The sequence below is a fragment of the Amblyomma maculatum genome, chromosome 1, assembly GCF_055883805.1.
Source record: "Amblyomma maculatum isolate TAMU_Amacu chromosome 1, ASM5588380v1, whole genome shotgun sequence".
Lineage (NCBI taxonomy): Eukaryota > Metazoa > Arthropoda > Arachnida > Ixodida > Ixodidae > Amblyomma > Amblyomma maculatum.
In genome coordinates this window covers 340960415-340978180 of record NC_139344.1, presented here as the reverse complement: position 1 = coordinate 340978180, position 17766 = coordinate 340960415, and the positions used below count along the sequence as shown (strand labels likewise).

Here is a 17766-nt window from a genome sequence, read left to right as displayed (position 1 = left end):
CCGGAGGCGAAATATTGCCCTGATTCGTGAAATTGCTCTCCATCGATGAGTATGCTGCCCTGTATTCCTATGACTGACGTCGCATGAAAGCGGCCGCCATGCTCCGGTCCCGCCACCTTCAGGTTGACCGTTTAAAATATTCAAAAGCACCACAGCTGCATTACTAAACTCGAATTCGTTCAACCGAGAGAAAAAGCGCTTGCCCGGCTTCAAAAGCCAAATATTTGTGAGCTAATTTCTCGTTCATTACGCGCTTTTTTGGCGCAATATTTATTCTAACATATGCAAGAAGAACGCGGGAATTGTGAGAAAAATAAAGTTTATCTGAATACAGTTCCGGAGGCGAAATATTGTCCTGATTCGTGAAATTGCTCTCCATCGATGAGTATGCTGCCCTGTATTCCTATGACTGACGTCGCATGAAAGCGGCCGCCATGCTCCGGTCCCGCCACCTTCAGGTTGACCGTTTAAAATATTCAAAAGCACCACAGCTGCATTACTAACCTCGAATTCGTTCAACCGAGAGAAAAACTCTTGTCCGGCTTCAAAAGCCAAATGTTTGTGAGCTAATTTCTCGTTCATTACGCGCTTTTTTGGCGCAATATTTATTCTAACATATGCAAGAAGAACGCGGGAATTGTGTGAAAAATAAAGTTTATCTGAATCCAGTTCCGGAGGCGAAATATTGTCCTGATTCTTGAAATTGCTCTCCATCGGTGAGTATGCTGCTCTGTATTCCCATGGCGGACGTCGCATGAAAGCGGCCGCCACGCTCCGGTGCCGCCACCTTCAGGTTGATCATTTAAAATATTCAAAAGCACCACAGTTGCATTACTAACCTCGAATTCGTTCAACCGAGAGAAAAAGCGTTTGCCTGGCTTCAAAAGCCAAATATTTGTGAGCTAATTTCTCGTCCATTACGCGCTTTTTTGGCGCAATATTTAATCTAACATATGCAAGAAGAAAGTGGGAATTGTGAGAAAAATAAAGTTTATCTGAATCCAGTTCCAAAGGCGAAATATTGTCCTGATTCGTGAAATTGCTCTCCATCGGTGAGTATGCTGCCCTGTATTCCTATGGCGGACGTCGCATGAAAGCTGGCGCCATGCTCCAGTGCCGCCACCCTCAGGTAGACCGTTTAGGAGATTCAAAAGCAGCAAATTTGCGTTACTAACCTAGAATTTGTCCAACCGAGAACGCTTGTCCGGCTTAACAAGCCAAATTTTTGTGAGCAAATTTGTCGTTAAGTACGCGCTTATTTGTCGCAATATTTAATGTAACATATGCAAGATGGACGTGAGGATCATGTTAAATTAAAATATAGGTGAATACAGCGCAGGAGGCGAGATTGTCCAGAATCGACAAATTTCTCTCCATTCTTGGGTATTCTGATCTGTAATTCTATGATGGATGTCGCATGAAAGCTGGCACCATGCTGTGGCATTACTAACCTAGAATTTGTCCAACCGAAAGAATACGCGCTCTTCCGGCGTAACACGCAAATTTTTTGTGAGCTAGTTCTCCGGTAGGTTTATCAATATGGGATACTTTGAGCTTGGGACTCCGGTTGAATTTATGTGTCCTCCATTCTTTCTGGAGGTTGGTTGGTTCCTTCTGGAAATGGAGGACATCCATCAAACTGGTCTTTTGGGGTCTCCCCTGGAGCTCCTCTGTGGCTCGTTTCATGTCTTCGTGGGGGGTAGCAGCCTAGTAGGTTTGGTTTGTTATCTTCGTGCGTACGGTCTCACTTCAAAGGGTGCGGAACGAGTTTCAATCTATTATCTATAAGTCCGCATTGTATATGTGTCAGCGCTGGATTCCTGAGTTGACTGTGGGGGATATGACGTAAAGGTCGCCGCATGTTTTTTTCAGTGTTGGGCTATCGCTTCACTGCACTAGGTTGTATATGATTTCGACGTCTGGTGCGGTGTCTGCCGGTATTGTTCCCCAGGCATTTGGGGTGCGTGGGTCTTTGATTATTGTTTGGCCGATTTCTCATAGTGCCTTTGCAGCAGCCTCATGTCGTGCGGTGCACCCTGAGGGCTCCCATGACAACTATAGTTCGTGGGTTTTTTCCAATTTGAGAATTCTGGCTAGGAGATGACAGGATTTGCGTCTGTGCTCCGTCCACTACTGGCTACCACAGTGACAGCGTGCAACTAATGTGTCTGCCATGTACAGTCTTTGTCAAAAGTGCAGAGCACAGGGGGTCTGCTTTTGAACCACTTCGTGCAGCTTGTAACGTATTACCAGTGTTACAAATCTCTTGATGGTAAGATTTTTGTCCTACCCTCTCCAATGAGAAGGACCTGCATTAATGTTAAATCAGCGCCATTACACGGCTCATAAGCAGATCTCTTCGGCTGACTTTTGACAAAGGCGTTAATTATGACGTTAATTACGAAGAGGCTCGTTGCGAAGAGCAGGCGACATCAGCACGTTCTACAAATCGCGGTCGGCTGTACCTGATGACGCCAACTCTTCTTCAAAAGCAGGCGCTGGTCACAGGTCACAACACACCATAAAAAAGTAGGAGAGCGCACCAAATTAAAGCACAGGAAAGGGATTGATGACGGGGGCTCCAAGACACAAGCGATGGTGACGTCTAGGATCCGTTGTAGAATACGCTAAAACTATAGTAGTCATGGGTTTTCTCCAATGCATTTCCTGCTAGTGTCTGGTCTGGATGATGAGACAGGACGCGAAGTTTTCGCTTAAATTCATCAAGTTTAGCTTCAGCTTCTGAGAGTGTTTGCCTTAATTTGCTGAGAACTGAGGCTCTAAGTAATTTATGTTTAATGCTAGGAATGAAACGAAGCTACATTCTCAAATTCTGATTAACTGCACAAGCCTAGCTTTGTAACGACAGAGTAAAGTGGAGTGACTACAACATTGGGTTCGTTTAGCACCGACAGGAGCGGTGGCAGGGTGCAGTTCTGTAGGACACGTAATATGTAATATTGCAGCGCAAATTGTATAAGAATCGTCCATAAATGCGCACAATTACGAACCATGCACTTATTGCTTACTTAGACAACCAGTGTGTGCTCATAATTGCCTTCTAGATGGGGTTGCCAGTTGCACGAACGGCAAAGCAAATGAGACAAAAGCAACAAAACACATAAAGGTGTGATTTCTTTTATTACTTTGTATAAAAACCAAATATTTACAGTTCAACGATGACAGACGGACACACACACACACACTTCATTTGTTCAGCTTATTCGCTGTTCTTGCAGAAACTCACAAACTGTGGGCACAAAATGGTATACAGTTAGCTAGCCTGCATATGGGATTCCTCACTTTACACTATACAGAATAAACACATGCTTTGGCAATGGAGTGGTGCTCCCACACAAGGGGCCGTAACATAGTCACCCTCTCTCTTGCAGTGTAGTGATCCTCAGTCAAACGAACCATGAAGACTCGTTCAAATATATCACTTCAGTTTTCGGAATAGGAGAGCACTGCGTGAACAAGTTTGTATATCATGGAGGCAGAAAGATGACAGGTTTGTTTTTCTAGAAGTGTCCCCGAAGGAATTGAGTCATTTTCTAAGAAATACCAATGCATCCTGCTCCAAACCCACAATCATGTTAGTGGTGTCAAGGAGTGTTGTCAACGTATTTTATGTATGCTTAGGGCAGCCATCTTCAGTTAAAGGAAAACGAAATAAGAAAAAAGCACAAAATTGCCCTACCAACAATGCACGAAGCCTTTTCTAGCTGTGTGAACGGCCTCAAACTTCCCTGCATGAGCATTCAAAAGGTCTGGTTTCCTGACTACCATTACATGCATTTTATTGCCGGCCATGTCGAGCACATGCGGGACCATTAGTAAGGAGCCTCCATCTTCAGTCAAGGACAGATATGATAAGTTTGTCCCGTTCTAGGTCACCCCCTTCCAATATTTCTCTAGGCTGTCCCTTTCCACATCGATGTCTTTCACAAAATGCCAGATAGCTAACACATCAATGATAACAATTTTAATTAGAGCTATCTGTTGGACTCAAAATAGGATTTCTTTTGGCCTCGAGATGCAACCACTTCACTCAAATAAGATCTGTTTGCTGAGATATTCAGGTTTTTATCAGCCAAGATACTTTGCGGCTCTACATTGTACTGGAAACAAAACAACAGCATACTCGGTGAAGAGGATGCTGGGACCTCACATCGGAAAGAATGTGCAAATGAAGGCTTTTTTTGTTCCTTATTGCCTCACAGAGATCATCTTCTTAGTATTTGTGGTCCAGTGTGCCTCCAGGAAAACAACCCTGATGCATCACCTTCCTTGCTGAAGGTGAGCCAGGGCTTATTTCAACGAGCATAGTGGATAAGCAGTGTAAGAACGAAAAAAAAACATTGGCACTACTTACGGTGACATCAAAACCTATCAGGCAGAACTCTTGGTACTGCTTCAATTGAGCCACACATACCAATAAATGACCACTGCTGTGAAATTATTGAAAGGCGGCAAATTAAGATCTCCAGACATTAAATGGTCATGACCAATTTGCTGCAAGACATAGAGTTGGAAGTGAGTGTGCGGGAAAATAACTCTGCCTTAAACACCTGCAAGTATGAGATGATGTGCACACTCTCTCCGCTGGCTGCAAGGCAGCACTAGAATGAATATTGAGGACAGCACGCATTTGGTAAACATAAACTACCACATGTACCATATGCCTCTGAACATGATCACCCATCTGACATAACTTTTGCCACAGGGTTATTGATGTGTTTTTAGTCAAAAAAGCCCGTGGAACTATGCTTTCCTTGCAAAACTCGCTGCAGGTGATACTGAAATATGTTTAGCTTTGTTCTTTTGTTCCTGATTGTAAACTAATGTGTTGTTTTCCAAGAGTTATGGCTGCGATATACTATAAAAAAAGCATATAACAGGAAGTCCCGTAAGTAGAAGCATCCAAGTCTACGCTAGCGTGGAGTGAATGCAGTTAGCCCAATAAGTAGGAGAAGCGACATTATAAGGCAGTGCTGACGGCTTCTTACACTGCACACAGTGGCATTTAATTAGAGCTGGCTTCCCAAGTGCAGTAAGACCAGTCACATGAGCACAACTTTCACACAGCTTGAAAAGTATGCTACCTGAAGCAAATTGCACACTCAGGATCCCGTGGCAGTTTTCAGCATTTAAGTACTGCACTGTGGAAAAGTTTCTGGAAAGACTTACAAAGGAAGCTCTAAACTAGTCGCATGTGTCACGTTCGTTTGATTCCATATGAAAGACCACTGCATACGTCTGTGACCACCAGTCAATCGTTGTGGGCTACCTGCCTATTTACAATTGATCCCTAACCTGACAATGTCTTACAGCATTTGACTGTCCCAACTGCAGCTCATCACGAAATGTTTCTGTGCAATGACACGTCATGTATGTTGTAAATGCATGAAACCCTGATGTCAAGTAATGTGATTTGGTGGAAGGTAGCACGTTGCCTCCAAAGTGAAAGGCAAGGCAAGTTAGAAACAACTATATAAATGCTCCAGGTGCTCTGTACAAGGTCTGCATAATTTCATATTTGGTGCATAATTTTGTCCGAAGGTGCCTTAGTGTACACAATGATCTAAACACAAACATATGTATAGAAGGCCAGTGCAAATCATTAATGTGAGCATTCAAAATGATTGATAATATTGGCGTTGGCCTACTGAACATAGGAAACAATAACAATGAAGAAACATGTGACATAGGCTGAATACCCGCACTTTGTTCTTGAATATGGTGGACTGTTCATGCCTGTAATACTGTGATGAAATGGGCAAACAAAAACATGCTGGCGCAGGGCTGCCTCAAGGTCATCAAGGAGCCAGTGTCACTGCGGGTAATATAATATTTTGATGAACACACTGAAAGACTAGCCTCAATTTATAACTCAATGAAATAAATTTGCAAAACTGAATTTTTGGGAGACTAAATTAGTACCTTTCATTGTTTCTAGAGCACTTTAATGCTTTACACAGAATGACTTAAGTGCATGCAACTCTTAGCTGTTACACTCCACTTTTAGTGCTTCTGTTCACTTAAGAATGCTTAAGTGGATCGGTAGGGGCAATGCAGCTATTCTTAAACGTTCCACAGAAGGCATTGACGAAGTGTCCTTACACATATGCTATAAGCCTGGCTCTGGCTAAGTGATGACCATGACACAGACCCGCGCCGTCGAGTGAACTATAAAATAAAAACAAAAACACGCACGCACTGACAGATGAACTCACTCACACTCCCAGGGACACGGTCACGTGCCTCAGGAAATGATGCAGTTTTTGTCAGGGGTGTTCTTTTTGTCCGCAGAGCGAGTCCTGGTGCGTTGTTTGGCCACAGCGAGAGCGTCACTGCTGACGTACGATATTCGCACGCCGCCGTAAGCGCGCCGCTGGGGAAGTTCGTAGGGAAAGTCGTCTGAACTGGAGCTGGAGCACGTGGAGCAAGCGTCGTCGTACTCTAGCGGCGGCTCGGCGGGCACCCTTCGGCTGCAGTCAGGTCGCATCCTCCGAGACGACGATACCGCTCCTTCAGACGCGCTGCGAGCCCTGACCGCGCCGTCCTTGCCTCGCTTTGTTCGATGAGACTTGGGCTGCGAGTGCACGGCGATCCGAGACGCTGACGACGTGGATGGTGCGTCCTGCTCGTCCTCGTAGCCCTCGCTGGAACTCGAGTCGTCTCTCCTGTGCCGCCGGGACCGTCGTGACGAGCGCGAACCTCCTCTGCGACTGCATGCGGCGTCGTCGCTTTCCGCCTGTCCCAGGCTGGGGTCAAAGTGCACCGAAAGCATCTTCGGCGTCGTCGGGTGCGACGACGGTGCGCTGCTTGCCGTGGCCCCCGGCGATTCCGGACTGCAGCACGCACCGTCTTCATTTTCTTGTATGCCGAAGGAGGAAGACTGTTGCTGCTCGTGGCGGTGCTGACTGCTGCCGTAGGCCGCGTGGCCTACGGAAAGGTCAGGCATGGAAAAGTGCGATCCTGACAGACGGTGGTGGTGGCTGCTAGTCTTGCTGAAAGGTCCGTTTTGGATCTCCTCGACCACTTCCACAAAGACTTCGGAACTGGCCAGAAGAGCTCCAAGCCGAAGGTCTGACACGTTGAGTGGCTCGCGACGCCGCCCGCAGGTGGGCGTGAGCATAGCCTCTCCCGGCGACGACGTCGTCGCGATAGCGCCCTGTGGACGGCACGCGACTTGCCTCTCCGGTGTGACCTGCTGCGCTAGACAGCGCTGGTTGTCACCCTGACCGAGGATGCCTCGGACCATCTGCGTTGGCGAAGGCATCGGTGACATGGGCGTGATGCCAGGAGGGAACCGCCCCGTCTGGTTTGCTGAGAGACCCACGTGGGAGCTGGAGAGAGCCGAAGAGGTCCCTTGGAACCTTTGACGCAACCTCGGACTGTCGGGAGAATGTGACATCGACTGAGCCAGCACGGTTTTTTGCCGAGCGCCGTAGATGGACGACGACGCGGAGACTCCCCCGTGCGGAGACGACGCCGAGAAGCTTCGGCCAACGTTGGGCGAAAGTAGCGGTTTGGGTGGAGTGGACGGCACACCGAGACAGTACGGGGATCCCGGAGGATGACCACTGCCTTGGAGAGCGGAAGACGTCGCAGGAGATATCAGCCTTCGTGGGTTCGCGGGCGAGTTGGGGGAGAACCCAGACTGTCTCATCGACGTCGGTGTCAGAGACGGCGACGCAGGGAAGTGTTTCATTCGTCCAAGCGGCGACTCGGAGGCCAAGCTCGCTGATTTTTTCAAGATACCCGCAGATGGAGGAATGGTAGGTAGGCCACTCCCTCCTTTCAGGCTCCCCGCGGGGGAAGATGGTCGAAGCCTGGGAGATGTGTAATGCTGCTGCTGCTGCAGCTGAGAACTGTGGCGAGATCCGTGGGACTCCGGGGTGTCGGAACGCGTGGCGGAATTGGGCGAGTCGGAGCGCACCGTGGCCGTAGTGTCCGAGTTCCCCTGTGACGATGCCGAGTCGGAGTACCTTTGGAAGCGCGAGTCGGCTGCATAGGAAATGTCTTCGTCTTCACGAGGCGGACCCATGACCGGAAGGGGAGGTGGTGGTGGGCATTCCTCCACAGGATCGTCGAGCGGCGGCAGCTTCCGCACCAGAAGCGGGCTCTGCCGGATCGTGCTGTGTCGGCTCGGAGAGTTCGAAGCGGTCGTCGTAGGCGCAGTAGTTTGTACAAGCCCATTACTCGAAGATGGTGATCCATTGCTTTTCTGAGAAGAGGACTTTGAGTCGCCTGAAAAGGAGGAAGTTTACCCTGTGTCAAATCTCAGCGGTTAAAAACGACATGCATTGCATTACCGCGCTACTTGAGTCGTCAGCCCACTAAGGTGATCCTAGCTCAACCTGCGCTTGTCAAGCGTTAAGGTGAGCCGGATGTACTCTGACGCTCATCTAAAGGTTCAAAGACAGCGTTTTGATTTTATCAATGGCACACAGTACATGTGCAGACTACAACAGGGGTTACTAAGTAGGTATGGTTATTCCAAAAGTGCGATAGGCTGGTCGTTATAAGATCCGCACTGCTTGCTTCTATAGTGTTAAAATTTTATGACTACAAGAGCATCCCACTTGAAAAGAGCACTTCATTCACCATCTGCAAACACTCTGCACGAGAACCCATCCCCTGCCTAATTAAGTTAGGAGTTAGCATCAGTAGTAGTTAAGGCATACACGCACCCTTGCTACATTGGAGGGAGCAGTAGATGAGTCCCTTGCGGGGCAAGAAAGGTCTGCCAAGCAGCGACTGGCGACAGGTGGCGCAGCGGAAGCAGGCCTCGGTGGCGTGCCAGTGCTGTCCCTCGTGTGACATCTGGCCCTGGTCGACACCCACGGGCTCGCCGCACGTGTCGCAGTACTCGGCGAACATGGCGTCGAAGCAACGCAGACAGTAGGGCCGTCCGTCGCGCATAATGTACCGCTGGCCACCCAGCTGATGGTCGCACTCGAAGCAGCAGAAGTGGCGCATGTGCCACGCTTGTCCCTCCGCCTCCGTACACTCGTCGGCGAAGATTATCTGCGACAGCGAGCCGATGCTTGTTCGTCAGACATAAGCGTCTCTGTTGTAGTTATAGGATCAGGTGAAATATCATAAGCAGCGCGACATGCATGCGGTGCTGTGATCAGCCACACGTGCAAGCGATTCCGCGCATGCTACGCTTCCTTCGCCATACGCCGTAATCGACTTGGATGATTCAGTTCTCGTAGAGGAATTAGTTTACGGAACCAATCGTCTTTCTGTAACTGTGCGCATTAGAAATTAACAATTCCGAAGCTAATAATGAAATGGAATTAAACGCAAGATTCCCAACCGCAATGCACTCAGATTAAGAGTGTGTATTATGACTTGAAATAGAAAGCAGTAACCACGGCGACAAGGTTTACCATAATCATCACTATCATCATTCCTGAAGGGTTCATCAGACTTGACAATCTTCCAAAGGGCCCTACAGGAGCACATCTCTTTGAGGGGCACAGAAAGAGATGCCAAAATAAAGTTGTATTTGTCTTGTTCAATTATCTTTTCGTATCTGGTACAGTCGAAGAAGGGGAAGGAAAGAAAGTCGCAGTAGCGAGCGGTGAAAGTACAGGCACAGTGACAATGGTTAGGAAGTAGATTGCGGCTGGAGACGCATTACACTTGATCTGATTTATATGGTGACGATGAGCAGAAGAGCTCTATCTGCGGGCACCGCGCAGTCGAGGTTGCGTGAGATGAGACCGTACCTCATCGCAGGCTGAGCATCGGGGCTTGAGACTCTCAGCGTGGTGGCGGCCGCAGTAGAGCTTTCCCTCTCGATAGAAGTAGATGAGGTCGACGAGCAGCTCGTTGCAGGTGCAGCACGTGAAGCAGCCCGGGTGCCAGCCGCAGTCGGGACCGGCACGCGAGGCCAGCACGCACATGTCACCCGCGGACAGGGGCTCCTCACACTGCGACAAGACACACGCCCCTTCTTCAGCATCCCTTCTCAATGGAAAAGGTTCCTTGCTCACATACAGCGACCTTACACAACACTTCAAACTCTCCAGGAGAGTATACCCACCACCACACAAATCACTAGAGAGTTTTAGCTTACCGTGATCCGCGATCCGCTACTGGGATCCGCCACCGCGCGTTCCACTGCGCATGCCCAGACCCCCCTTGCCGCCGACAGATGGCGCCACATACTGGATGTCGGCACAAAGACCTACCGCGTCGGGACCAATCAGCTTGACCGCCCCGCCCACGCGCGGTAGAGAGCCACGGTGGCGGATCGCGGATCACGGTAAGCTAAATCTCTCTACTAACAAGACAACAAGAAATTGTTTGGAGGAAACTACAAACGAACTCCTTCCCCAACCCTGCGGTTTACTCACACATATATCCGGACAGCATAAGCTCATCATGCACTAAGTGCGGAGAGAAAGCCGACCTTAATCATGTCCTGTGGGATTGCTCAGAGGACCCGCCTCTCATAGAAGCTCCCCCACTTGAATCCTGGGAGGAAGGGCTGCGTAACGCGAGCCCCGATATACAATTGGGCGCCGTAAACCGCGCTGAAGAAGTCGCTGCAAGCCACCAGCTAACGGCCACTTGGCTTTTCCACTAAGACCCAGTAAGACTACTCCCGACATTAGTTTTCTCTCCCCCTCTCTCTCTCTCTTTCAACGCAGCACCATGATCTGAACACTTACAAATCAGTGGCACCGAAGGAGAGATTTCCATTGGCTAGCCTACCTCCTACTCCTGCGATAGCCTCAGAAGGTACTTCAGTCGGTACACAAAAATAAATTTCCAGAAAACCAGCCATGCATCGTTTTGACGAGAAAACAGCTTTAAAATTAAATATTCAACTGTGCTACATTACCTTAAGCTTCCATTTCAATGAAAAAAAAAAAAATTGCGAGGCACATCGTACACATCGTGGGTGTACTTGGCGTGTGTATGACTAGGAATACGTGCGTGTTTGGGGTAAGTTAGAAGTGCTTACAATCAGTGGTCAGCATGTTTTGAGAAAAGAAATTAACTTAGCCGATCAGAACAATTAGCAGAGCCAACTGAACGAGTAAGATATTAAAGCGGAGATGAAGAATTGGGGCCAACACGGCCGCCAGCAGCCGAACACGTGTCTGGCGGAATATGAAGACTCCCAAAGCTGTTGAACTAGTTTCCTGAAAATGCGGTAAGAACCGAAGCTTGACTGAAGGCAGGGTGTCAGTCTGCAAATGGGTACTCGAGTAAAGCTGCGTGGGTTAAAACATTCGCATGCAATTTTCGCGTTTCATCATCAGCCTCGTCATTGCCTTACACCTGCTGAGCCTAGGAGATAGCCAAATGCCAGACCAACTGCTTGAACTGCGTCACATATATTGCCAAGCAAAGCGCTGCAAACCTTGTCCGGTCACTCATATCGAGAAGGCAGCGAAAAAAAAAAAAAAAGAAAATAATAAAGAAACGCTACAGGAGGGCGACGACATACACGCACATTTTCTTGTGTGTGCTGCCTGTCACAGGTTGAACCAGTAGTTCACCCTCCTTAACCGCATGGCCACGACAGGTCATTAAAATATTAAAATAAAGTATCAAAAAATACTTTTGATTAGGAACGGGTAATACAAAAACGAGCGGCTGGGATGAGAACGCGTAAAGTTGCGTCTTGCGCTTCGCTACGGTGTGCCCGCGTACAACGACGTTCGACGAGAAGATCGTCATGACAGCTCATTACAGACACTTCCGTCCAGCACACGCTTGCAACACACAATCTGCGCGGCCAGCCGACGCGTAAACGTCACTTACTAGGAGGCACGCCTAACGGCCAGTGACTTCGCCGAACAGACGCACGAGCGCACGTAGCGTATCTCACTACGCACCAGTGACTGACGTCCACCGAAACTTGTTTTTAAGCATGAGTCGACACCGAACGCACGATAGAAGGAAAGCGCTCCCACGCCTGCCAGAATCGGAGCCAGCTCTGAACATTGAAGGCCGGAGAAAAGCGACCACTTAAATAAGGCACGTATAAAAAGAAATAAAGCAAATTAAAAAGAAAAAGAAGGTAAGAGAAAGGTCTTTGGACAAGCGAGAGAGCAGATCTCAGAGCAGCGTGTCGCCGCGTGCTAAGGAGAGCAGAACGAACGGAAGACGAGGCGGGCGAAGGCAGGCTCAAGGCGAGAAACAGAGGGAGAGAGAACAAACTCCTACCCGTGTTTGCAAAGTGCTTCATACGTCCGCACCACAGGGGCCCACGCACCGCTCAGTTGGGCGCCCACGCTGAAAGGCTGCGGGTACCGACGCCGCCAGTCACACACCGCACAGGACACACCCGGGCGAAAGAAGCTCGTACAGAACACACACGCACGGTACGCTAAAGAGCCTCCCCTTTTCTCGTCTTGGCCGTCAAAAGGCGCTTCAAAAGGTGTCGGCAGCGGCACGCTCTTCCAGCACGCATACGCGCCTCACGTCGACGGCGCGCGTGATGGCGTGAAGAATTGAACTCGAAGGCGCCGAACGAATATCGAGGTGCATCGAAGGAAAATGATCACAAAGGGCTGCTAGAGTCCGTCCTGGCACCGAGCTACGCGTCGCGACGCCATGCTGCACGCGCTGGTGTTTGCAGCAGGGCTTGGTCGTGTGCGGTGGAGGGGTATCGACCGCCGCTCACGCCGGCACGCTCTGGGCTGTCCCCACGCTGCCCCCCGAGTTGTAGCGGGATATCGCGCGGTTTGCATGACTCACGGCTCGAACGCGGGGCGGCCGACTCGAACCCTCCGGGAGTGGTACACGGTGGCTCTGCGCTATACGACTCCTGGAACGGAAGTGTGCGTATTCGTCACTGTGCTCGATCGGATTGTGCCGACACCAGCGCTCTGATTGTTCGATCGATCGACGGATTGATTTATTCAAAAACTATTTAGTCTCGGATTATTAAACCCTTAGAGGGTGCAGTCCTTAATCCACGTCCACATTCGATGCATGCTGCAGTCTGGTTTGCCCGGTTGGCCAGTGTTGACTGGTCCTGTAGGTGTGTGGAAAGGGAGACTTCCCGATAACAGGGAGAGGAGTTTGATGGTTTGATGCAGGAAGCTGGGTGGCCGAGGCTTTGCATTCCCACTCGGAGTGACAGAAGTTTGGATGTACTCCGCAGGAGGGACATCGCATCCATTAGAGGTGGACATTATGGCGAATGGAACGGTGGGAAGAGCATCGCCGACAGCCCCATGCGTGTTCACCGAAGAACACCCGCAGCTTAGGGATTTTTCCATTCGCAGGTCACGGCCTACGTTTTGTCACATGGTGGTTGGTTGACCCATAGGAGCACGTATTACTCGTCACAATAACAATCAATTAATCTGCCAGAATATACATCGTCTGGCGGCTCGCATCTCGCAAACCATTCGAATTGAGTGGGTCCCACGTGACCTACTCAGTTCTCGAACCTCTGCAGATTCTGCAAACCGCCAGGCGACTATACTTTCATCATTGACACGCTTCCTCACTATGTATGATGCCACTCTGCTTCTCACAAGAAAGGAGCACCTCCGGCGCCGCACACGTGCTCTTGTCCCACCGTGTGCGATAACCCTCCACAGCGGTCTTACCCGCGCTGAGGAGGTTGCGCTACGGAGGATCCGGGTCGGGGTTGCCCTCACACCTGCGGTGACACGAACATGGCCGCAATATCGATATTTATATCAACGTCCAGGATGTCCTGTCTGCAAATCACCAGATCACGAGGCAGATATTCACCACTTGTTGTGGGTTTGCCCGGCACTGAAGCCGACGAGAATTCGGCACCTGACAACAGTGGGCCTTTCGCCGAACAACCCATCTTCATACATAGCATGGACTCAAGGGCCTTACCATCGCTCTATCTTGAAATTTATTCGAACAGCTAACCTTTTTTCTTTCATTTAATACCCCCTTTATTTTTTAGATATTCTATTATGCCCAGAGGCAAAAAACAATGTTATAAAAAAAAAACAATTAATCGTACAGAGTTCGGAGCCCGTAATCCAGCCTCCAAAGCTCACAGACTTAGCTCACGGCCAACACAACGTTGTTTCGGGACTCCTAAACTTCGGACAGAAGCTCTGCTGCGAAGATCAGGAAGGTACAAACGACATCGGCGGAGAATTGGCATAAGTAGGGTCAGGAGACATTCAGCTCGGTGCTCAGAGCCACAAACTCGTACCTAAAGCGCCTTCGCCCTGACCACCGTTGAGTATTGTAATCGCCTCTCAATCTGCAGAATTGACGCAGAGCAGCAGGGCGTCAGCTACAGGAAGTGCGTCGGTGCGGATCTGTGGTTATAACCCCTGGTTCCTTGTGCGTCGACAACACGCTCTCTCTCTCTCTCTCTCTCTCTCTCTCTCTCTCTCTCATATCGTATCCTCTTCAACACTCTTTAGTGGCGTCATTCTTTCCCGCTTGCCCCTTTGACGCATGCTCCTGCTTCTCCTCCTCACAACCCCTCGCCTATTTGCTCACGCATGCGCAGACGAGTATAATGCAATAAGGGATAGACAGATGAATTCGGGGTTTCCGTAATGTATTAACGGTAGGCTGTGGAAGGCCTGCGTCGAGGGGTGGCAGGAGCGTGATAACGCGGGTGAGGGGTGACGCCGGGGTCGCTGCCGCGGCCACGCATCGTGCGATACCCCGCAGTGCCATCGTAAAACGAGGGGAGGTCTCCCTCCCTTCTCCCACCTTGCTAGAAACACCAGCGTGTTTGCCCCCCGGCACAGCTGGATCGACCTGCCACTGCCTGTCGATGGGCATCGAGATAGTGGAACCTGCCCAGGCTGTGTGCTTGTATTCTTGCCTCATCCTCGCGACCGCGGAAATAAATGAGCCCAGAGCTATCCGCGGGCGTCAGGGAAACGTCGGAACGGATCAAATCGCACACCCTGGGATAAAAAAAAAAAAAAATAGTGCGGTGAAATAAAACGGATGCAGCATTAAAATTCAGAGGAAACCAAAAAGGAGGAGGTGGAGATAATATACACGGTTGTCCAGTGACACGTACGCTGGAACGGCACACAATATTTGAGAATGCGCGGCCTACGGCCACACGGATGGCGACAGCCATATCTAGAATCGGTTCAATCCGTAGGCATAGGCTGGGCTTTGTAAGTTTTGCGTAGCTGTTTGTAGATTAACTTGGCGTGCGACAGAGTCTGCGAACGAGTGGGGAGACTCACATTGTGGCATAGCATGGGCTGTGGCAGCGCGGCCGCGTCGACGGGTAGCTGCCGGACGGTTCCCCTGCCGAGGGCCTCGCGCTTTCGCTGCCCCGAGAAGAGGCGCAGTTCGCGGCGTTCCTCCTCGCAGAGGCCGTTGCAGTAGCGCACCTCGGAGTCGTGCGGCGGCAGCTGGTGCAGCAGCTGTCGGATGCGGTACTTCTCGCCCACGCTGTTCACGTACGGCACCTTGTCCTCCGGCAGCGACGAGAAGTACAGGTGGACCTGCGTGTCAGTCACGGCGATCACTCCCTGGCAGTTTCGTAATAGAGAGAAATTCGAGTTGACGGAAGCGTCAAAGGTTCGTCCGCTCCCGCAGGGCGTTCAGGAAAAAGAAAATACTTACGGAAGCCCACGCTCGTGGGACTAGTGAACGACATGTTTGAGGACGCTTGTATTATCCATTTCGCCTCAACATTAACTTAACATATCAGGCCAACAGGAAACACGTGAGGAGTCGGCATTTATTCTTAACACATGACTATGCGCCGCTGAAGACTGGCCCGTTGGAGACACTGCGCTGAAAGGACGAAAAGGTCCACACTCTAAAACAGTAAGAAAATTTCAACTATGGAAGACGCGCCATTCTTAGTGCCGCTTAAATCAGTAACTATAATATAAAAGACGCTCCCAAGTAAGCGAATAAGTATCGCAAGTGTTCAAGCTCAATCTACCTATTCGGAAAACAGTGTGCACCACCGACGAGTAATTAAGCTGATATGCAGAAGAACAGTCGACGCCGGACGAAGACATCACTGAAGCTTATACCTGAGAAGTCAGTTTGTGACAGTTAACCACAGGTATAATCACATTTAGGTTGGTAAGCTTTGGCTTGAGAGAAATGCACTAACAATTAACAGTTACCACTAACCATTAACTGCGTAAGTTGATTACGCAGTTATATTTTCTCAGGATAAGGTAGATTTTTAAATACAGGCGTTAATTATTATTTATGGTTAAAATTAACTTCTTGAGTTCATAGCAGCTTACGGCAGGTATATTTAGCGTTGGGTCGGGCTAAAGGTGAGGCTAGGTTAAGTTAGCTGAAGAATGCCTAGCAGGCCTCAACCGCAGATAATCTCTGCTGTTACTGTCCGACGATAGTTCTGTCCGTCAGCGTGCGTAGTCTCCAGTGCACAGCACGCAGATCGCCTTTCGGCACTATGGGATCGCGACAGGAAGCGCTGAGATTTTGTCGGGGTCAGCTCAAAACTGGTGAACCCATAATCCCGTCCGGTGAGCGTTTGTCCAGGGAGTTTTTACCTGAGATTCAAGGACATCATCATTCGGGATTCAGCCGTTTTCCTAGAAAAGTTATCATTTTGTGTAGACTGTACAGTATCCAACCCAAAGCACACATTGTAGGGCTGCACACGCAGATGTCAGCACGATTTAAACGCTTCGATTGCGAAACATAAGGTGTCAGATGTACATTTCCCCGTATGTTCACCCCGCGCGCCGACGATGGCATCAGTGTTTTTGAGCAATTTTTTCTCATAATGCAACATTTATCATAATTCTAAGTTTAGTACCATCGTATACTTATATTCTAAGTTCCAATTAGACACATTTAAGAGGCCATGAGACGCAATGAATATCTCAACTCCATCTCGCTCTACTGTGTTGTTCCAGCGAGGCCGGACAAGATTAACGTTAATGTAATTTTTTGTGCTTCTGGAGATCGCGATGCAGTGTTTAAGTGCCCTGGGAAATGTACAAAGCTTCTTAAAACTTGAAATAAGCAAAATATGACGCATACACTCCACGCGGAACAATCGAAAGAGGTTAATCGTTCCACAGGCGCAAAACATTAAAAATGCATTTAAGTGCACAGCAAAAGAGCCTTGGAATGTTTCATCCGCAGCGCAGCCGTTCTCGGAATGGTCGTAAAAACTGTTGCTGCTGGGACACGCCCAGAATGCCAAGTAGCTGTTTCATGGCGCGCCGAGGGGCAAAGCGGCGTTCGACGCATGGAGATTGTAAAACGGCTGGTTTGCTCGTATACACCACTCGAGTGCGGTCGTTAAAAAATGCGATATAGAGTCTCAGCTACACAGTTTCCGACGTGAATAGTTGTGGCTTATATGTATATGTATTATGCCGTTATCAGACAAAGATCACTTCCCTAGCGTTTTCTTTTATTCCAGCACAGATACAACCGAGTTCGCTTCGTCCATTTTGAGTTGTCTAATGTTTAGATCTGCGTTACGAGTTTTGTATTCTTTCCTTAAAATAGAAAACGTGTCCAGAAAATTTACTTATCTTATTTGATCCCCCCTCCCCACTTTTTTTTTTTTTTTTCGCTTTCAATTTCGTCATTCCAAGCTTCGTCGCGGTTCACAAATTGCCTTTCTGGCAGGACAAGAGCTCCTGACCTCACACCCAGATGAAGCAGATATGGATGCAAACGATAATTACTCTGTTTTTGATTAACGCCTCAACAGTTATTGCCTCTCCTGCGGAAATTTAAAATCAGCCAATAGTACACATGCACTCGACTCCGGTTAAGTTTCTGCGGAAGTACAGA

General features: G+C 49.2%; 1 protein-coding gene across 2 annotated transcripts in view; it reads right to left on the bottom strand.

Annotated features, from left to right (window-relative positions):
• Positions 1–4698: 4698 nt before the first annotated feature.
• LOC146207588 (uncharacterized) overlaps positions 4699–17766 on the bottom strand; it is a 332089-nt gene continuing 319021 nt past the window's right edge. For both annotated transcript variants that reach the window (XM_084588865.1, XM_084588859.1), the window contains 4 exons: positions 15201–15464; positions 9747–9950; positions 8700–9036; positions 4699–8256 (listed from right to left, as the gene is read on the bottom strand). In XM_084588865.1, coding sequence (XP_084444991.1) covers positions 6266–8256; positions 8700–9036; positions 9747–9950; positions 15201–15464 — 2796 coding nt within the window. In that variant the 3' untranslated portion in view covers positions 4699–6265. The remainder of the gene's footprint in view (positions 8257–8699; positions 9037–9746; positions 9951–15200; positions 15465–17766) is intronic.